Source organism: Cololabis saira, chromosome 11 (assembly GCF_033807715.1).
Source record: "Cololabis saira isolate AMF1-May2022 chromosome 11, fColSai1.1, whole genome shotgun sequence".
Classification (NCBI taxonomy): domain Eukaryota; kingdom Metazoa; phylum Chordata; class Actinopteri; order Beloniformes; family Belonidae; genus Cololabis; species Cololabis saira.
The window spans coordinates 37,654,170-37,676,979 of record NC_084597.1 but is presented as its reverse complement, the minus strand read 5'-3'; the positions used below and the strand labels follow the sequence as shown (position 1 = coordinate 37,676,979).

At 40.9% G+C, this 22,810-nt stretch overlaps 1 protein-coding gene across 2 annotated transcripts in view; it reads left to right on the top strand.

Annotated features, from left to right (window-relative positions):
- The window catches only part of dpysl2b (dihydropyrimidinase like 2b), a 41,597-nt gene extending 21,254 nt beyond the window's left edge, over positions 1-20,343 (top strand). For both annotated transcript variants that reach the window (XM_061734441.1, XM_061734442.1), the window contains 12 exons: positions 38-222; positions 4,561-4,725; positions 5,849-5,910; positions 7,913-7,993; positions 8,365-8,433; positions 10,277-10,397; positions 10,514-10,670; positions 10,777-10,918; positions 12,164-12,334; positions 14,768-14,947; positions 15,100-15,265; positions 17,306-20,343. In XM_061734441.1, the coding sequence (XP_061590425.1) occupies positions 38-222; positions 4,561-4,725; positions 5,849-5,910; positions 7,913-7,993; positions 8,365-8,433; positions 10,277-10,397; positions 10,514-10,670; positions 10,777-10,918; positions 12,164-12,334; positions 14,768-14,947; positions 15,100-15,265; positions 17,306-17,397 (1,591 nt within the window). In that variant the 3' untranslated portion in view covers positions 17,398-20,343. The remainder of the gene's footprint in view (positions 1-37; positions 223-4,560; positions 4,726-5,848; positions 5,911-7,912; positions 7,994-8,364; positions 8,434-10,276; positions 10,398-10,513; positions 10,671-10,776; positions 10,919-12,163; positions 12,335-14,767; positions 14,948-15,099; positions 15,266-17,305) is intronic.
- Positions 20,344-22,810: the final 2,467 nt, after the last annotated feature.

Below are 22,810 nucleotides of genomic sequence, written 5' to 3'. Positions count from 1 at the left end.
CTAGTAGATACTAATATTACTGCTCATTAATTCACAGACAAATTGGAGAGAACCTCATCGTTCCCGGAGGGGTGAAAACCATCGATGCCCACGGTCGCATGTTGATGCCCGGCGGCATCGACGTGCATACTCGTTTCCAGATGCCTGATCGCGGCATGACAGCTGCCGATGACTTCTACCAGGGAACCAAGGCAGCGCTGGCCGGGGGCACCACCATGATCAGTAAGTCAGGGTCCCAATGAGTGCAGACACCCCCCCCCAAACCCCTCCCAGCCCCCACCTCCTGGCCCTACATGGCAGTGGATCCACGCTGCTGAGCATTTTTCACCGCAGTGATTCCTCATCTGCTGATTGGATCCAAATGAAAGTGTCTTTAATGGGAGCAGGAAGGAGGCCAAGACTGTTCACGGCTGAATCACAGTCTGAAACAAACCATCTGGTTTCAGGAGCACCAGGTGGAGATAATGAGTCAAGAAAGAAAAGTAAAGCCCTCAGATTTATTCTCTGCTTACATAAGAACCGTTGATTATTATCTGTTTGAAAACGGATGCTCTTAGTTTCATCGTCTTGTGTGATGACATACTAACATTTACCATCAAAGGCTGGGCGTGGCGCCGGCTTATTTTGTCAGCTATCATGATGCTTTCTTAAACGCAAAGCGATTCCAGATTCTGGTAATTTAAAGAGGTAAGTCAGTCAAAGTTATTTGTGTAATACTTTCATGCACAAACACCTGGACGCATGCAGATGTGAGACTTCAAAAAGTCAAGGAAAGTAAGATGTTACAAAAAAAGGAAAACTAGTGAAGATTGTGATCTAGATCAGTGGTTCCCAACCTTTTTTCCTTGGAGCCCCCCCTACTTGTGTCTAAGACCAGCCGGGCCCCCCGACCCGTACGTACTAGCACCAAAATAGTCTTTAATTGAAAAAATGAACATTAATTATGTTTTTTTGATACATTTCTCTTTGGTTTACTCTGTATATATGACTTATATGACTTTGTTTTCCTCCAATGTCACCAATGTATAAAATACGCACAAAAGGACATAAAAGGAAATAAAAATATTTCTGAAAAATGTCTCTTTTAATATGAGACCAAAATTTTTAACATTTTTCCTTTAACAACCTGTCGGAGTAGATTAAATGTTGAGTAATGATATAATAATAAGGAATGAAATCATTTGCTGTGTTTGTCACCAGTGTATAAAAAACACAAAAAATATTCAAGACATTCATAAATTATTCCTAATTATAGTCTGCTTTGAAATTATTCCATAATTTCAAAGCAGACAAAGTTTCGCGCCCCCCCCAGAGATCTCTGGCGCCCCCCCAGGGGGGGCCCGGACCCCAGGTTGAGAGACACTGATCTAGATGATAAAGGAGAGATAGAAGATAAAGTTGTATTGCAATAAAATAATACTGAACCATTAAATCCCTGTCACCAGAAGAGCTGAGGGTCCATGGTAGTACATTAAATACAAACAACTCTGATCAAAAAGTAGGTTAGAAACCACACCGTTTTAATAAACTAATAAAAGGATCTTCAAATCAATTCTGAAGGAATCTGGAGTCAGTGCAGGCACTTCAAATGTGGTGGTCTATGGAGACCGAAAAGATGGACATTACATCAATCTGTTCCAGCGTCTCTGTTGTCTTAAAAATGGGAGGATCATATTCTGGAAATGTTACACATTTGGATAGTTTTGTTGTTCCATGATTGGTTGGGTTCAGTGCAAAAGCTTGAACTTGCTGGTTGCATATCATTGGGAAAAAAAAAGTAATGGAAAAGCTAAACAAGTACTGCATTTTCCTAATTTCCCAGCATCCCTCCCTGTGCTGACTCAGCAGCTACGCCATCCTCTCCCTGGCAGCAAAACAAACTCCCCCTGCGTGCCGTTGTCACCTTGGGCTGAGATCTGGCTGCCGCAGGCCTGGCCGAGGGTGTGCAGGTCAGGAACTTGAACGTAACACACAGCAGCTGCCGACGACCGGCGCTGCCTCACGGAGGGACAGACACAACTCTTTAGATTTAATTAGATTACTCGCTGTGCTCCATCTGCTATGCACTTAAATATGTAGCTATGTCCACCTAAACATGGAGCTAAGGGAGCGTTGTATCCTATCGTCGTAACTACAGTATCCAACAATGCACATGAATGCTTTCATTTCCTCGTGCATCTATGCTGCAGCCGGATCGTTCATCAAGTCCTGCTTCTAGAAGTCCAAACACTGGCTTCCCGTTATTTAAAATCTTCACCACTAACGTACCGTCTTCTGCATGGCCAAGTTCCTGCTTTTGTGTCAGATTTATTCCACTTCCACGCTTCTGCACCCTTAATGACATCCAACAAACTCAAACCTCTGTGTGTCCCGAGCGCCTGTCCAAAAACTTGTGGTGATACGGCGTTTAAGGCCATTTCTCCAACCCACAGCGATAAGCTCACGTCTTTTTATCAAGGTCTGTAGGTAGTTAGCAGTCATTCTTGGTGTATATTGTTAATTAAGCTTGATTATTTGTACTTTTAAAGGGATATGTCCACAAGCAGCGTAGTGCTTTGTCAAAATATAGTCATTAGGCACAGCTGTTCACTTTATACGTTTATCTAAGTTGGTTAATAATATTATATAAAATATTGGGATTGATGACAATTAACCTAATTGCTCAAATTGTTGGTGTGTCCCTTCGATGGATCCATTTGTATAATAATAGGCATGTTTATGTGAAACAGTTTGTGACTATATTAATACATTTTACTTTCAAACTTATTTGGTTAATATTTAAAGATAAAATGGCCCTGAAGTGGTCACGTTTGGCTGTCCAATGTAAACTAAACAGTCTAGGATCGGTCCAGGCACATCCACAGAGCTGGCTTTGAGGTAACATCAGTCGATGACTGACAGTGAAAACTGTAACTTTTTATCAAAGGGCGTCGCCATGAGAGGGAGGCAAAGTTCGGTCACATACTTTGTCCAATCTGACCCAAAATATAAGCATTTAATTGGGCTTCTATTCTGAACAAGTGGATATGACTATCTTGGATGAACTCCATAGCACCACCTTTTGGTCAGGTATACATTTTTCATCACATTATGTGCTCTATTTCCCGTTTCGTTCATCCGTTCACAATGAAATCCGCACATATTATTGTCATAAGGGTCCTAATTGACTGTGTTGTGTATCGAGGTCATAACTTGAATGTATCCGCCATCCTTCGCCTTTGAATGGGAACTCTTGATTTCCGGTACCTAAATATAAAAAAAAAATCATTAAAAATCACTGGTTGGTTCTAGGACAGTTAAATTGTAGGATCAGATGCCTTTCGACAGGACAAAAAAAACATACACTTTAACACATGGTGTTTGGAGAAGTCCGTCACTCAGTTTTTTTCAAAATATGAAATCATATCCAAATAAGTCATAACTTTGACATAATTTGTCTAATTAACTTCAAACTTTGCATAGATGTTGTTTACCGTGATGTAAAAACATCTTGTTGATTTCAGGTTTCCTCCCACTAGGGGAGTTTTTTACCTACCAGTGTTTATGTAATAATTGCTCGGGGGTTTATGTTCTGGGTCTCTGGAAAGCGCCTAGAGACAACTTTGGTGTGATAACGCTATATAAATACAATCAATTGAACCTCTTTTGACAGTCTGTGACAGTAAATGGAATATCTTGTGATTGTGGTCCGTTGGTTTGTATAAAAATAAGACATTTGAGGATGTCTTCTTGGGCAATTTATCACCATTTTATATTCCTAAATCCAAACAGATTGTTTAGTTTTGTATCAGTAGCAGCTAAATAGCAGCAGCAAAGTTGATTAAATCTTTCTTGTGGTTATTTTATTCACAAGGAGTCGACTTCCTAATTTTCTGTTAAATTCACTATAGTAATCTGGCATTTAAATAATTTAGACATAAAATAATACAGTTATGTTGAGTCTTGTTGTGAGTTGTGTGTGAGAGAAAAGCAAGGTAGCTTATAGTTTTGTGTTAATGGATTCAATTAATGTAAAGTGTGTGGATTCTTGGTTGTGTGTGTTGTGGCTCCTTATATTCTGTTTCTGTGTGTCTGTCCCTGACCGGACCGTGGTTCACCAGAATGCCATTAGTAAATAATGTACACAGAGGCGACATAACTTTGTGCGCTCTGTTTAGTGGCAGCTTTTCAACAACATACATGAGGCAACACAGCAGCAACTGGAGCGCTTCAGACTGACATAGTCGATCAAATATACCACATCATGCTTTTCCACAAATAGATGTGTTGATGCATTTAGCTGGATCAACTTCATTAACGTAACACTGTAATGTGCCCAATATCATACATATCAAATAAAGTAACACATATTTCCTTGAAGTATAGTGTTTATTCAGTGTCAACAAATTGATTTAGATATCCATGTAAACATATCAGATAAACATGTCTCATAACAGAACAACCTGTTTTCTTTCTAAACTTTCTTTAAATATCTATCTTTTTTTTTTGAGTGACCTCCAGTCATTAGACCTAGAACGAGTGTTTGAACCCGACGGGACGTCTCTGTGTTTGTGTCTCCAGTTGACCATGTTATACCTGAGCCCGGCATCAGCCTCATCTCGGCCTTCGAGCAGTGGCGTGAATGGGCCGACGGCAAGTCCTGCTGCGACTACTCGCTCCACGTTGACATCATCGAGTGGCACAAGGGAATCCAGGAAGAAATGGAAGCGCTCGTGAAGGATCACGGTACAATCACCTCAAAGTCCCAACTGATTCCTTCAAAAAAGTGGCTTTGATCATTTTTATTTGGCAGTCACAGATCATTGCAAAGGTTTTCAGTTCAATATGAGCACTAATCTTTGCACCGTGTGCAAACATATGAAACATAATGGGATGGTTTATATAGTGACCCTCAACTGTACGCTACATTTCAAGATGCATTGTGGGATACATTCAGTGCACTATATTGTGTTGCTGCTGTGCATATTTTAGCGGTTACACTACTTCAGCGCGCCTCACTCAAATGACTGCATGGCCATCAGCTTGCAGTCAAGGTCTGCACACGTCTGTTAATGACTCAGTCGCTTGAATCGGGTGTGTTGGAGCAGCGAAACATCTCAAACATGCAAGGCGGTGGCCCTGGAGGACTTGGTTTAAGTGTTACTGATAAAAGGTTTAACAATTCTCACAATATGTTTGGACAGCGCTTGAAATATGGCAATGTAGTGCACCACATAGTGAGTAAGGATGATTTCTGCCATGGCCATGCGTAGACCTGTCCACCCACTCCACATCACACCTGTTTGAAATTATACTAATGGGGAACGGGGGAGGGACATAGAAAATATGATATAGGATTGAATTGGAAGCTAAACTACTAAATGTGTTTGGATGCTGAGTCAGAAACTGGAATATGACTGAAATGTAAAGCGATACATATATTTAAAAAAACTGGTATCAGACGTTTCATGCTTGCTTAATCGCATGTATTATGAAAAGTAAACTGAAATGATCTTTGGCAGAGGAACAACAGCAGAATCAAAGATAGCAAATGCAAGATAGACAAAAAAGAAGAAAAAAAAAGAGCCCACTAGTGGCCTCTAGAGGCTGCAATGTTTATCACACCCATTGAACAAGAGAACAACAGGTTTGACCATTTTTAAATAAGTGAAGTCAGAGAGATGGCCTTTTTTTCTTTTTTGTTTCAGCTTCAGTTTAAACGTGTTTTGCAAATAAAAACAAAAGTATTATCTGAACTATCAATATCAATCTGTGTGACAAATGTACAGGTTTGCTTCATCCTGGCACAACATTGCTATATTATGCAGATTATACTGACGTTTTTATGTGTTTGTTTCATGTTCCTCAGGTGTCAACTCCTTCCTCATCTACTTGGCTTATAAGGATATTTTCCAGCTTACTGATGCTCAGGTGGGACTTTTTCCTCATCTCCTTGACTTTTAAATCTAAAATATTTCCCAGAATGTGCACACACTCTTGATCTGCAAAAGCTTTGCATTCTCTCACCTTGATTCATGTTTAAGGTCAATAAATAGCATTTTGTCACATACAAAATAAGGTCCAGTATAACAGGGATGGGTGGGACGACTAAAACGAATGTGTTTTAGTGTAGTTTATAATCTCCTGCCACTTTGATGCTGGCACGGTTCACCTTCCTTCCTAAAAGCATTTAAAGCTACATTATATGGCAATACCATTTCTGACCAACTGGGGGTATATGTTGTGATGAGAAAAGCCACTGGCTACACTAATGAGTGGGGATGGCCTGGCACAGCTTGCAGTACCACCTTTCCTCCACTAGAAGTGCACTTCATTTTGTCTGACACCAGAGTCTGACACATGGACATTCTCCTGTTATACCGCCTCCATGTGGTTAGAAGTAGTATATCTACATAGAGTTGCTTTAACCTACAGATGTTGGCGCGGCACACATGAACCAAGCCCAGTAAATTTTAATTTTCTTGCATGAAATAGTCCTGAATAATAACTGCGAAAAAAAAAGAGAAAACATAAGCGCCCAAAGTGTTCCTGTCATCATACCAACATGTTCACCACATGAATGTTTATATCTGTTTATCCTGGCAGCTCATAGACACAAAGTAGTAACTTGGAGAAGCAGACACTGGTAGCCTGCAATCAGTCTGACATTATAAGATCATAAAAATCACTTCTCAGTCTTAATTTTGGTTATTACATTGAGAGCGCAGCGTTTGTCCTGGTGAGGTGTTGTCTCATCGTGTGTTTCGTCAGGAAAAGACACATCTCTGATTCTTCATTAAAATGAATTAATGCCAGTTGAGAGCAGCTTTCTTTGCACCTAGGTGAGGAATGTTGGTGGCCTGCTGCAGCCTGAGTTTATAATCTGTTTGCGCCCCTGTCAAACTATGATGCCTGTTGTTTGCTCATTTGGCAACTCGGAGATGTCAAATCTTTCTGCAGACTCAGTGAATTGCATAAACACTGGAGACTTTGCATATGCTGTGTAAATATCCCAGCATGCTTCTTGCTTTCTTTTTTTTCTTAAATCCCCCGACAACTTGATTTCCTAAGTTCCAAGTTAAAGATGGCATTTTTACATTTTTCCCTTTTTCCAAATGACTTAAAGGAATAAATAAAATAGAGAAGAGCTGAGGCAGAGGGTTTCGCCAACAGTTGGTAAAGTGGTTCTCATAGTTCACAGTAATTTTCAGTCCATTGTATCTCAAAAAGGCTTCTTGTTTTGTTTCTCTTCAGATGTTTGGGTTTTGCCTTGCATGCATCGATATATATCATCAAGTTTCGGAGGAATCAAAAAAACCTTCCTTTTTGTCCATGGTGCATATTTCTTTAGTAGATCCTATCATCCTTTAAATATCACATTTGTTTTTCCAGGTTGTACAATATCATCTTGCAGAGACTGAAATCGACTCTTTCCTTTATGCGTGAAATTGAAATATTTCTTGTGAAACCCACTGTGACCCCCCCTGCCCCACCCCATTTGTAGGGAACAATTAAGATTATTTTTGCATAAAATACTGGATAGGGTGTTAAATCTGTTACTTCATGCCTTTTCTTGCAGATTTAGCTCGAAATATTATGTCCTTTTATCACAACTTCATTGATGAAATGTCTGCAACAGCCTGCGGTGTTAAAAACACTTCAGGATGGCACTCACACATCATGCTAGCTGATTTCAGGTTTGTGCTTGTTAGGAGATTATTGCACAGCTTTCAGCCGCCATGCAAGCGTAAATTTGGACACAAATGACAAACATGACCTCCAAACTGGTCATTATTGCGCCTGGACTTGGAGCTCACAACAGAAGGAGCCATTTCACGATAAGAAACTTTAACATGAAAGTTTGGCCGGGTCAGGAGGTGTGCACAGAGACTGTGAACGAGGTGGGATTTAAACGTGCATCTGTGTGTCGCAGGTGTACGAGGTGTTCGGGGTGATCCGAGACATGGGAGCCATCGCCCAGGTTCACGCTGAGAACGGGGACATCATCGCTGAGGTACAGCATGTCTTAATGAAATGAGAAATGGAAACAAACAGACAGGATTTACAGTAAGATTTTTCTTTTAAAGTCAGGATTAGCTGGAATGTGCAGTCTGAAGCCCTGAGCCCGTGAGGGCGGTGTGTTTCACCAACACCGTGAGCACAAAGGCTGTTACGCATCATTTCCCCAAAAAGTCTCAACAGTCATGATAAATTGTTCAGTGCTGGGGTCTCAACGGTCCACAGATGAGGAGAAATATTCACTGATTTACGTTTCACTGCCAAGACTGCTCACGAGCAACATGTGAGCGCCTTCACACAACTCACCGTTTCACGATTCCCCACGATAGTTGTTTACGCTTTTGTTTTACGTGTGTGTGTGTTTAGGAGCAGCGCCGGATGCTGGAGCAGGGGATCACGGGACCTGAAGGACACGTGTTGAGCCGTCCTGAGGAGGTGAGACACCCACTTAAAGCTCCTCTCCCCGCTGTGTTTGCAGAAGTCATTACTCTGCTTTTACGGCTCCTGGTGTTAGACGTGTTTGACAGTTTTACCCCAAAGTTGTGGCCGTTTTGTTGCTTTGAGAAACGCCATCCTTTTCAGACTCTCATTTTACTTTGTGAACATGAATATCTTTGCCCTTGTAAACATGAAGCATTCATGAACATGAAAAAATACATAAAATTTGCCAATATTCTCGGATTAATCTAATATTTGTACCCGATGTTTCAGTAAAATGTCAAAAAAACAAGCTGAACAAAAACAAAAAATGACTAAAAGCTTCCCAAACAGTAATGTTTGACAGAATTGCAGAAAGACTGACGAGTGCACTGTTCCAGTTGGACCATATCGTTGGTCATTTGTCATCCGCGCTCCTAAGCGATCTAGCTTATTTTGGACGGGGAACAGATTTGAAGCAGCTGCCAACTCTCACGCTCTGAGCACAGCTCGCGCTTTGGTCACGCCCTGACGTCACACATCAGGGCCATGAGGGACATGATGTTGCAGGTCAAAAATAGGAGACTTTTGCAACAGCAACAAAAAAAACTACAAAAACCTGGACAGCAAGGTTTCCAGATCTGAGGAAAGTGATAAATATTCCCTGTAAATAGCCGCTGGTGCTTTTATTCACAGTCTAGAAGCAGTCGCCGGTGCTGCGTGCCCCGGAACCTGTTGCCCATAACTCTTCTTCTCTGTCCGTGTAGGGAGGCGGCACATGCTCTGCAGGAACTCATTTCTAAGAAAGTAAAAGCCTTGTTTCAATACAATCAAAGAACTATTTTAGACTATTTGGGTAGTTATAAAGATTTTAGTCAAGAAGCTTCTGCGCACACAATTTTGACTAGATTTATTAGGTTTAGGTTCATCAGGCATGTGTGGCCATAGTAACGCTACCGTGTGTCTCTGCCCCTCAAAGTTACAGTTTATTCATCTTTTGTTTGATTAATGGCCTTTGCCTTGACGAGACCCGGCCTCAGGTCTAAAACTGTTTAAAAAGGTTTTCTTACCTACGTCATATTCAAATCTTATTTAATTTATACGCAAGGGCAACTTTCTCTCTCTCAGCTGGAAATCCCACTTAAAACAGATTCCAACATTTTACTAATTTTACTTATTAAACCAAATTGCCTGACTATTTTTTGTGCGTAAACTTTATTTTGAAAAACAATTTAGAAAAACCGAGGCACTCAAGAAGTTAGAAAAATATAAAAAGCATTTATTGAATCATGGCTTAGTAAAAGTTAAACATTTTTTTTTTTAACTTTTACTAAGCCATGATTCAATAAAGGCTTTTTATATTTTTCTAACTTCTTGAGTGCCTCGGTTTTTCTAAATTGTTTTTCAATCTTTTGGATCCCCATGCCGAAGAGCACCTGAAGTATACTTTTCATACACCCAGCAGCACTCCATGCGTTCGTAGGTAAACTTTATTTTGTTAGGATTGGGCCTGATGTTCCAGTGTGGTGTAGTTAACAAAAATTCTTTATACTTAAAATGATTATCCTTACTTCATACATTTTAAACTGCTTCCAGCCATCCTTGATTGATATTTGTATGGGATCTGGAATACTTGGCTTGTATTTAATCACATTAAAGTCCCAAACTAACATCTCCTGCGATGCTTAAGAAATATGGCATTCAAAGTTTGGCCGTGTTGTGGTAGGAAAGTGTTGAAGCGTTGATTTTTGTACGTACAGGAAGCGTGATGCGGTCTTCTCGCTGGGACCGGACTTGGAGCGGTGTTTCAGCTAAGTTTCTATACGCGCTGTTTCTCAAAGAGGACGTCTTTGTTCTCCAGGTGGAGGCGGAAGCTGTAAATCGTGCCGTGACTGTGGCCAATCAGACAAACTGCCCCTTGTATGTCACCAAGGTGATGAGCAAAAGCGCTGCTGATGTCATCGCTCAGGCCAGGAAGAAGGGTGAGGAGCTCTTTCCATTTACACTTCCCATCCTCAGACGAGCTGTGGTGCTAGACCACACCAGAGTAGCTACAGTCGTAGCGGCAGCTCATGTTGCAACGCCGTTGGGCTTTCAGGCACCGTGGTCTTTGGAGAGCCCATCGCTGCTAGCTTGGGAACAGACGGTTCACACTACTGGAGTAAAAACTGGGCCAAAGCGGCGGCTTTTGTCACCTCCCCTCCCCTGAGCCCTGATCCGACCACACCAGACTATCTCAACTCCCTGCTGTCCTGGTAAGGGCGTGATCCCAATTCCCGAAGCTTAGACGCACCTGATAAAGTCTGTGTGAGCAACACAGTTAACAAACCCCGCCTTCCTTTCTGCTCTTATTTTTTGAAGTGGTGACCTGCAGGTGACAGGAAGTGCACACTGTCCCTTCAACACGGCCCAGCGGGCCGTCGGGAAAGACGACTTCAGCTTGATCCCCGAGGGCGTCAATGGAACCGAGGAGAGGATGTCTATCATCTGGGACAAGTGTGTCGTAAGTGTACTCTGTAGTAAAAAATAAAGCTCATTGTGTGAAAAGTAGGGGTGTAACAATATATCGTGCCACGAAATTTCGCGATACAAAAACATCACGAAACGTGTCGTGAAGGTGACAAAGTGTATCCAACCACGCGTGCCGACCGCGCCTCGACCCGCGGACCAAAATCTTCCTCCGCTCAGAAGAAACTAACCGTTTTGCGGTCCCGATCACGGGACTCTTGCAGGGTTTTGAGCTCTGAACCTTTACTTATGTAAGTCTGGTGTAGAGTTAACCCTTACCTTATTAAATTAAACCTTTTTTGGGTCGTGAGTAGGATAAACACGGGGACAACTTCTTCCAGTGTACTTTAATGTCCCTCAACAGTGTAGGATTTTAGAACATCAACACAGCACCTAGTGCCGTACTGTGGCGTATCACTCCGCCCAATCTAAAACATGCTAAGCACTACAGATAAACTGACTAGTGTCATTATAGTCCCTGATTTACATCAGAATATAAAGAATATATTTATAAAATAATGAACCCTGAATTACCAAAATAACCTTCTTAACAAAAATAAATCTCCTCTTACACTTATAAGGTGAGCATGAATCAATCTGTTTTATGATGTAAAATTGTATGTATTTATTTACTTTTATTTATTTAATTTTAGTTGTTAAATTTCTGGAAAAAAAAAGAAGTTAAATCATACATGAGAGAAACTTTTCAGTTTGTGGCAAAATATTTTTATTGTATGAAACTGAAGATGCATAATGCAAACCTGACATTTACTTTTAGTTCAGTTTGTGGAAAATGGTTGGCCTGGCTTTCTCTTTAAAACTTAAACAGTTATAAAGCGTTACAAACTGTAACAATAGGGCAAACGCACAGCATTGTTTTGTATTTTGTGTCTTTCAAATAAAAGACAATTTTTTCCAGTCATATGTTCCTCATTCAAGGTTGTTAAAAAAATACTGCTATAATATCGTATCGTTATCGTGAGATTAGTGTATCGTTACACCCCTAGTCCTAAGTGTACTCTGTAGTAAAAAATAAAGCTCATTGTGTGAAAAGAGACAACTAATAAAGTTGTTTTGGGTAAAAATGCACACGTGAGAAAACCAAACTGTAACACTACAAGACACATTTGTTCAGCGATAATTGAATAAACATGCGGGAACAAGAACAGAGGAGGAGAGAGTAAGAAGAGGACTGTGACTCCTTTGTGCCGTCCTCAGTCTGGGCTCTGATTGGTTCCAGGTGACGGGTAAGATGGACGAAAACCAGTTTGTAGCTGTGACCAGCACCAACGCTGCCAAGATCTTCAACCTGTACCCCCGGAAGGGACGCATCGCCGTGGGTTCGGATGCTGATCTGGTGCTCTGGGATCCAGACGTCACAAAGATCATCTCTGCCAAGAGCCACAACTCGGTACCTCTCTTTTCTTTTTAACCCACAAACTAGTATTTAAGCTGTTTTAATGGATCCCACTGACATTATATTTTCCATTCATCACATCTTGACATTTATACAAAATACAAACCATCCGACTATGATAGGTGAAATTAAACAGCAGTCAATGTTTCTGTAATCAGCATCAGCCGGAGCAGCTGGTTTGTTTTGATGTTCTTGTTGCGTAGAGCGACCGGTGGCTGTCTGACTTCTGAGCAGGGCGTTGGCCTCATGCAGCGTTCAGGGAGTGATGTCATCCATAAGATCTGCCAGAGAACTGAAAAACATACTCGCTAGATTCGTAGTACATATGTGTGTGTGTGTGTGTGTGTGTGTGTGTGTGTGTGTGTGTGTGTGTGTGTGTGTGTGTGTGTGTGTGTGTGTGTCAGACGGAGAGAGTGACTATAGCTTTGTATGTTCCTGGAGTCTGTTTGCTTAATCTCGTCATGTCCGTTCCATTTCTTTGTACTCCATTTGGTAAGAAAACGGCAGACCCTGGGGAGATTGCTCATATTGAGCGTGCGTGTGTGTGTGTGTGTGTGTGTGCGTGTGTGTGTGTGTGTGCGTGTGTGTGTGTGTCTGTGTGTGTGTGTCGTGGGACAGCCCAGCCTACCAGTGATCTCATTTTGGGCTCTATTTCTATGAGCTCAGCTTTTGCTCCAGCAGCCTTCAGAAGAGAGCAGTCATAAGGTTTCCAGACTGGTCACACAGCAACATCCACCCCCTCCCGGTTCAAACAAACTACTCTAATGGCCCTGCTCCTGCTTCTTCTTCTTCTTCTTCTTCTTCTTCTTCTTCTTCTTCTTCTTCTTCTTTTGGCACAAGGGCCGCTGCCTCTGTGTCCCATCAGCTCACCATTCCTGCATTCCCAACAATTAGCTTTATGAGCGTAAGGCCAGAGGGAGCTGTACGCTGAAGCTCCTTTCACGAGGGCACTCAAACGCCACACATCGTGTTTAGATTACATGACGGCGTGTGCCGGTGCATCAGCGCTGCACCGGTAAACCCAGAGTGAGCGTTTCATAAACCTGTGCAGGTTGCATCATCTCTGCGATGATTGTACAGTATACGCACCGGCATCTGGAGGCATGAGCATCACGGGGGCGCGGCTTCTGGCTGACAGACACGAACGTTGAGTCGTTTGAAACCTAAAAGCAGAAACTAAGCAATAACCGTTTCTTTTTAAAATATTTCATTTTACTGAACTGTACCCTAGAGTAGGCCTGTGTTGAAAAAATCGATTTCCCAATTCTAAATCGATTCTCATATTAATTCCTAAAAATCGATTCATATGTCTAAAGATTTTGATTTTTTGGTTGTTTTTTTTCTTTTATTTATTTATGTATTTTTTTTTCATCATTGTTGCCTAAATCGTCTATTTCATTACTTTATATACTGTCTTGGGGTTACATTAGCAAAAAATGCTAAAAACCAAATGCTCAAAAATTAAAAACCAAAATAGACCGAACATGGAACAAATAAAAACGGAATGTGAGAAAAAATAAAACCGATTCCATCCGTCTCTGTTTCCTCCCTGGATCTGTTTGGTAATTCTGACCCACGATGTTTCTGAAAGCAGTTCTATCAGCATTCTGGGAGCTGATCCTTACAGCATCATTAGCTGACAATACTTGCTGTTTAATCTCAATATAATACTAGTAGTAATATTTTGCAAAACTACAGTCATATAATTCATGCAACAGCTCAAAAAAAAGTTTTAATAACACTAACCCAAATCAATATCGGAATCGAATCGAATCAAATCTTGATAATCGATTCTGAATCTTAAGAATCGGAATCGAATCGATTCTTGACATTTGAATCGATCCCCAGCCCTACTAGAGAGGTCTCCAAAGCCACGACAGAACCTACATGAATGGTTTCCTTGGCTCAAGAAAGCAGAAGCTTTGCTGAAGAAGACTTGATAAATCGGATTAAAGCGGATTGAGAGATGGGGCCACATAGACATATAAAAGACTGATATAACCACTGTGACATAAATTATTTATTCGTGAATAGCTTCAAACCTTAAATTTGCCCTCAGCAATCAGTTTTTAGGAGCCACAGTGAGCGATGGACCTAACAGCCCAGGGAAATCCAGGTGAAGGCCGCGAAGGTGCGTCTGAAGGGACATTTAATTCATTTTTCATACAAGGAAGATGGAAGTGCTAGTTCAAATTGAATACAGCAAAGTATCGTGATGAGGAAATTATCTCCACGGCATCAGCGTTCAGCTTTGTTCATCCACAGATCTATGTATCAGCTCTTTTTTTCACGTACATCGGTTTTCTGACATGAGTAGGTGTCTCTTCAGCTGAATCACTCACTTGTTGTTAGGAGTGTAGGGGTGGATTATTACCCCTTTTCCACTGATTGCTGTCATCAACATCACTGCTTTCCTCCCCCTCTCAGAATGTGGAGTACAACATCTTTGAAGGCACAGAGGTGCGCGGCGGGCCTCTCGTGGTCATCAGCCAAGGGAAGATGGTCTTAGAAGAAGGGACTCTGCACATCACCGAGGGTTCGGGTCGTTACGTGGCCCGCAAGCCTTTCCCTGACTACGTCTACAAGAGGATAAAAGCTCGGAGCAGGGTACAGTACTTCTTTCTTTTTCTCTGGTTCATGTTGGCATTGGAATGATGTGTCTGATGTTTGTCCATGCTGTTTGATTTGGTATGTTACCCAAAATGTGCCATTATCCTTCTGAAGTGATGACGTCAGTTTTCACTGGTTTTTCTTCCCAGCTGGCTGAGCTGAGGGGCGTACCCAGGGGACTGTATGACGGCCCAGTCTGCGAGGTGTCAGTCACGCCTAAAACCATGACTCCTGCGTCCTCTGCCAAGACCTCGCCCGCCAAGCAGCCCAACCAGCCCGTCCGTAATCTGCACCAATCTGGCTTCAGCCTATCTGGTTGGTAACAGTCTCTCCACAAACATTAGTGATCGGGAGCGCTCTCATAGGAGGCGTGGCTCCGTTTCACAGACATTATGTAGTAGGTCTCAAAATGAGGTGAATGCAACCTCAATGATCAAGCGCACAGGACATAATGCAATGCAGCATTTTAGCAGAGACACCTCCCCTGTGAAGCACGGCGGTGGAAGCACGATTGAGGTTGCTTGCAACAACAGGACCGTAGTTAACTATAGGGGTGTAACAATATACTAATCTCACGATACAGTACGATACATGATATTGAGGTCACGATAACGATACCATACAATATTATAGCAGTGTTTTTTTTAACAACCTTGAATGAGGAACATATGAGTGGAAAAATTGTCTTTTATTTGAAAGACACAAAATACAAAACAATGCTGTGCATTTGCCCTATTGTTACAGTTTGTAATGCTTTATTACTGTTTAAGTTTTAAAGAGAAAGCCAGGCCAACCATTTTCCACAAACTGAACTAAAAGTAAATGTCAGGTTTGCATTATGCATCTTCAGTTTCATACAAGTACAAATATTTTGCCACAAACTGAATAGTTTCTCTCATGTATGATTTGACTTTTTTCTTTTCCAGAAATTTAACAACTAAAATTAAATAAATAAATAAAAGTAAATAAATACATACAATTTTACATCATAAAAAAGATTGATTCATGCTCACCTTATAAGTGTAAGAGGAGATTTATTTTTGTTAAGAAGGTTATTTTGGTAATTCAGGGTTGATTATTTTATAAATATATTCTTTATATTCTGATGTAAATCAGGGACTATAATGACACTAGTCAGTTTATCTGTAGTGATTAGTCTGTTTTAGATTGGGCGGAGTGATACGCCACAGTACGGCACTAGGTGCTGTGTTGATGTTCTAAAATCCTACACTGTTGAGGGACATTAAAGTACACTGGAACTCAGCAGAAGTTTCCCCGTGTTTATCCTACTCACGACCAGAAAAAGGTTTAATTTAATAAGGTAAGGCTTAACTCTACACCAGCCTTAAAAGTTCAGAGCTCAAAACCCTCCAAGAGTCCCGTGATCGGGACCGCAAAACGGTCCTAGTTTTTTCTGAGCGGAGTCAGATTTTGGTCCGCGGGTCGAGGCCAAAATACTAGTAAACACAATAGATTAATATTAATAACCCAATATCGCGATACACTTTGTCACCTCCACGACACGTATTGTGACGTTTTTGTATCGCGAAATTTCGTGGCACGATATATTGTTACACCCCTAGTTAACTATGAACTCCTCTTTACACCAGCGTCTTCTAGAGGCGAATGTGAGGCTGCCCATTCAACAGCTAAAGCTTGGTTGAAATGAAATTAGACATTTCTGAAGGAAAGCAGCTAATCTACATTGGGGTGGATGAAAAATAAAATGAGAATGTTAAATAACGCAGTTTAGGACTCCAATGAGTACATGAGTTTTTAAAGCTATTTGTCCTGCATCGTAGCTGAGCGTATCCTGGAGCAGGTAGAGAGAAGGTGAGTGCAGTCAGGTGGCCGTTCTTCTCCGGTAACTATGGTCACGTGGGACAGAGTCCATCCAAATGTTTGCCAGCAGTCTCACGGCACATCCTCACAATGTAGTCCATCTGCTTGTTTTTCAGAGAGAAAACCCCAAACCAGCAAATAAAAGTTAAAACAGGAACGATGTTGTCAAGAAGAATGGGCCTAAATTCCTCCACAATGATCAGACGGCTAAAATCATCTAGTGGGTGACATATTATAATTGCTGCTGGTTAAAGTGGGTCTTCAGGCGATTGAAGCAGGGGGTACTTAGTATTTTTTTTGGCTTCACTTTTGTTAAATATATGATGGATTAAATTATGAGACAAAAAGTTACATATGTTCATTTGAGGTTGTATTTGTCTAATACTAAGACTCCACTACAATCAGATGATTTTTATCATGTATTTACACACACACATACACACATGACTGCATGATGTCCCGTCAGGTATAAATAAAGTATTATTGAACTATTGAACTTCTTTGCTCTCACAGGTGCTCAAGTCGATGACAACATTCCTCGCAGGAACACCCAGCGCATTGTGGCGCCCCCGGGCGGCAGGGCCAACATCACCACCCTGGGTTAAAGTGCTGCATCCTGCTGCAGAGGAGGAAATGCAGGTTTGTGGAAGGATGGCCTTCAGTAGCTGCGGAGGACCTGAGGCGACGTCATCACCCGAAGCCTTCACAGCACCTGGGCGAGCCATCTTTCAGCCCTGATCTAACAATTCCTCCTTTTATTTGGTTGTTTTTTTCACCCAACTACCCTCTTCACCAAAACCTGATTCTAGTGGACACAGTTAGAAAGAAAGAAAGAAAGAAAGAAATAGACAAAAAAGAGAAAGTTCTGCCTCATGTGATGGGAAAAAACATTTTGAGTTTTGTGTTGGTGTTGTTTTACATTAAGGGGTCAGGTGAGACTAAACTGAACACAGTTGAGAAATGAGGATAAAAGTTCATGCCGGATGTATATCCTTTCATTCTTTTCATTTTGGGAGAAGTTGAAATGAAGTATGGGTACAAAACAAGTGTTATGTTGTTTGAAATTGAAACCTTGCAATTTTGCAGCCGCGTCAAATCTACAAGCTCTTGACTCACTGAATACCTGTGACTTTAGTTATGTTTTATCGTAATTGTTATCCTTTTTGAAATTTGATGATTTGCTATGAGGGCTGCCTTAAGATTTGAGACTATTAAACACAGCTTATTTTTTACTTAATTGCAGTCGCTTCACGTTTTCCCGCCTGCAGTTTTGCAAACGGTACACGAATCGCAATCCGGATGGAGAGTTTTGCAGAGCAGAGATCTTCAGCATGTAGTAAATAGAGCTTTACGTGTTATCTCTAAGTTTTAGGTCTAAGTAGCAGAATAAATGGGAAGGATTTATGCAGGTTAACGAAAGTTTTACTCACTCATGTCAAAGCCTTTCCTCGTCTCACTGTCTCTCAAATCCGTCCTTTATCGAGAGCTTTTGCGGGGAAAGTGCCGTTCACTACACAGCTGCTCATTTTCCACTTTTTTATTTGTTTTTTCTTGTCTCGATCGACAGCTGGAGAGTTATTTTACTAGCCGTTCATCACCAAGCAGTGCATTTACATACTGAATGTTTCACCTCTTCCACATGTGACTGTTTTACACTCATGACACTCCCTCCTTTACTTTCTACTCTTTATGTGCCTGAACCAACAGGAGCTGTACTGATACTTTGATTTGATGCTTCTTGTTTTGTTATTCCTTTGGGGTAAACGAAGGATGTAAGATAAAAAAAAAAAAAGATGTAAAATAGCCAGGATTAACCGATTCAAAGGTGCCAGATTTTGCGCTTTCGTAGGGCCTACTCTAGAGATAGAGCCCCTGTAAAGACGAAAAATTGCTCAATATCTTGAAATGTTCTAATGTTTGAGTTTTTACCTTGTTGTCAAACTGCTTTTTAGTGTCATTCTGTAACTAGGTGCCTGAGGGCTGAGCACTATTGATTTATGCTTGAAAGTAGACGAGCTGTTGTACTTGTGACTCGTGTGCAGTGTTGACGTGGGAAGGATGGGACACTTAACTGTGGTGGATGTCAAATCGCTCAAGGGGCTCATCAGGACCATCTTTTATCTCTTAACAGCCTTGTTTTCACGAAACCACCGTCAAGGCTCCATCACGGGCAAAAGGAGGAGTTATTCCTTTAATTAAGACCAGTTTAAGCTTCTGACATTCTGAGACCAAAGTTTGTTCTTGCCTCTTAACGTCAAATTGAGTCGTTCTTTCTGCATTTAGCCCACAAATCATTCTCTAACTTTTACACATTAATAATGTAGATGTACAAACGGGCACCACCACCACTCTGTGTTTGTGCTTTCAGACTCAGTTGCTCCGGGCAACCGACGCTAATGCCCCCACTCCCAACCCCAACCCCTAGAGATAACTGGATGCCTGTTGAAGGCAAAGTGTCAGTGTTACAAATGCAGCATGCATTTAAAGAATCCAAGGCGGGCGGGATGTAGCAAAGTTATGTCTCCAAAGCATTTGAAAGATGGGAAATCACCTCAACCTCCGGGTCAAATCCCACACCACACAAGGTTTTGTTTGGTTTCTATAACTGTTTGAACGAGTGCTGCTTCCCTTCTTTTTTTTTTTTTTTTTTTTTTTTTTTTTTAAGCATCAGCTATGGCTGACGCTGTTAGTTTGGTGGCAGCGCTGATGAGGGTGAAGTCCACCAACACAGCTTTGCAGCTGCTGCTCTGTCCACTTTCCCCCTTCCTTTATTTCAACTCCCTCCCTTGGATCTTTTCGTTGTTTCAAGCTGTTGCCGTGGCGACAGACCCTCTCCACTCTCCTTCCCTTGGTTTTGTTTGTCGTGGCAACACTGGGTAGATTGGACGTTGTCCCTAGCAACCTGAGCAGACACATGCATATTTTTTTTAAATGATCCTGTCACGGTGCAACAACATCCCTACAAAGTCCTGCGCCGACGTTTGAGGAATCCAGACTCCGCTGCACCTTGAAAAGAATCCGTTATAGCGCTGAAAGCACTCCGGAGAAACACACACACAGTTAGCCACATCAGTCGTTGCTGTGACGCAGCACGCGTGTGTGAAGAATTGCAATCGATGCCATCCTCACCGTGTCCCATGCCTCCTCAGTCGACACACACGCACACACTTATATCCCTTTGATGCTCTGTCAGCTTGGATGCTTTTTTCTATACCATGTTATGCTAATGATATGTGAGTGACATGTACGTATACGACGTGCTGCAGACTGAGAGGGACTTCCTTCTATTCTCAAGTTGTTGATGCTGTTGAACACCTTCTTTGCCCCCCTGAGCCCTGTCAGTAGCGACTCTGTAAGCCTTTCTCCCGTTTGTGAAAGTGAACCTGTGTGACGGTGTTTGTCTTGGTGGCTGCGGGGCTTCTGGGATGCTTGCTTGTTATGGAAAAAGTGTCAAATCCCATGGATGCTGATGTAAGAAAAATAAACGGAACAACAAGGACTTCAAATAATTAAAAAAAGAGGAAAAAAAAGGAAATGAAATGTGTTCTTCTTTTTCTTTCTTAAATGAACAAGTGAGAAATAAAGAAAACAAAATGTGCAAGATGATTTATATTGATCTGCCTCTGTTGTAAACCCTTTACAACAAAAACATTCACGTACACAGCTTACACAAGAATAAGATCTTGCTATGCTTTGACCAGAGTCTCTAAAGAAGAAAGCAGGGTCAAAGGGACAGAAACATGCAATGTGCAGCATGTGACGTGACCGTGGTAAAATCCACAAGCCGTGCTGAAGAAGACATTTCGCGGTGTCTAAGGTGAAAATACAGAAACTCTTCAACAAAACTGAGAAAATACAGAAATGAAAAGCACCACCAGCACCTAACTGACTACCGAGTCTGATTCTACAATAATTGAATATCTATACAAACTTTATTTACTGTAAATAGCACATTTCACAGAGAGGATATCCAAAGTGCTATGAATTAAACCAACTGGCAAACATAATTGACAACATGTTGCATTAATAATCATAATCTCGGGTTTTAAGCTCTAACCGGTGTTGTCTTACTTCTATTGCCCTTATTTATTTATTTCATTATTTATTCAAATTCCAACCAAAATCAGCAAAGCTGCACTTTATCCAACTCAAAAGCCAATATAATAGCTCTTAAATTTACTTTTATTACTTTTCATTCAGCTGTTGCTACTGTCAGTTTTAGTCTTGCCTCGAGACTACATACAGTAGGTGAAATGTTATATATTTTAAGCTCTGGATGAGATAAAGTAAAGTTTTTGCAGGAGCTTCATATCTTTTATTTAGTCAAAAATCACAGATTTGACACAAATGACAGATTACTGATTGAATTACTGATTGTTTAGGCGGTGTAAAGCTCAACAGACACTTTTCTAGGAATACATATACTTCTTTTCAAAATTATGAAATACATTTGTGGTTTTACTTTTCTAAACTTCCATATGATTATTCAACTAAGCCGTTTTAAGAACGAAATTAGTTTTTCCCTGTCAGTGTCTAAAAGTTTTAACAGGCACGACAAAAGGTAAATATGAGGGAATGTGAGAGAGAAACATTGCAAACATTGAACAAACAGGAACGCAAAATAAAATGCTCTAAAATAACAACCAAACATAATATGAGAACTTGAGGAAACGGTTCTTCAGGAAAAACATGCAAAGCCAGTGAAATGCCCAGCAAACGGGATTGCAATGGGACCTGAAATTTATAGGAAATATAAAACAAAAATAACAAAAATTGACTGTTAACTTTATAGGAGAAAGTTGAACCTGACTCATGAAACATTGATTTCCATTCCTTAAGTCCTTAAATCCATATTTTCCTGGCAGAGGTTGTAGTTGAGCAGTGCAGAGCTGTGGTTTACTGGAGGAGCTGAAGCCTTTACTTTCTTTGAATCCAGATCCAGGACCCTGACATTGCTGAGAGGTCAGCACCGTTGCCACCTCCTGGTTCAAATCTGCAGGAGCCTTTATGAGTGGAGCTTGCGAGTTCTCCAGGTACTCCTACTTCCTCCCACGGTCCATAATAACACACAGGAGAAAATGTGTGTACCGTAGTCGTTGTCCACATGTGGCCCTGCAATGAACATTCAGCTTGTCCTGCCCACCTTTCACCTGTACAGAGCTGAGATCAGAGGTGTCTTCAGTATTCACATTCATTACTCAGGTAGAAGTATAGATACTAGAGTTTAAAAATACTCCTGTAGAAGTTGAAGTATCAATTCAAGTTTTTTTACCAAGTAAAAGTAAAAAAGTACTGGTTTCAAAACTACTTAAAGTATAAAAGTAAAAGTAATGTAAGGGGGAAAAAAAGCATTAAGGACAAAATCCATTGAAAATGAATGCATCTTAGTTTAATGCAAATATATTAAAGAAGCATATATGTGTACTATTGAGCATTAACATGTGTTTCAGAGAGCAGGAGATATGATGACTAGTTGCCTATAAGTATTGTAATGGTGCAAAAAGTCAAACTTCAGAGGCATGTTATCATTTATCCTAACCTTTATTGGAATGTACATCCAAGTTTAGTTGCAGGAATCTGAGGGAACGGATGTAAGAACAAAACTGGACAAGAACATCTGAAACAACCACAACCAAATTCACTCTATCCGGATGGAGCAATTTAACTGGATAGTTTTTTTTAAAGGCCGAAATGAAATAGAGTAACGAGGCTGTTTTTAAAATGTAAGGAGTAAAAAGTACAGATAATTGCGTGAAAATGTAAGGAGTAAAAGTAAAAAGTCGTCTGAAAAATAATTACTCCAGTGAAGTATAGATAACCAAAATTTCTACTTAAGTAAGGTAACGAAGTATTTGTACTTCGTTACTTGACACCTCTGGCTGAGATCCATATAACCCTTAGTAGGAGTGCATGGATAGTGCATGGATAACGCTGCTGACTGCCTGCATAACTGTTTTTGCTCTGTTTCAACAAGTGTAGATTAACATTTTGTGTCTTTCTACCCTCGGACAGACATCT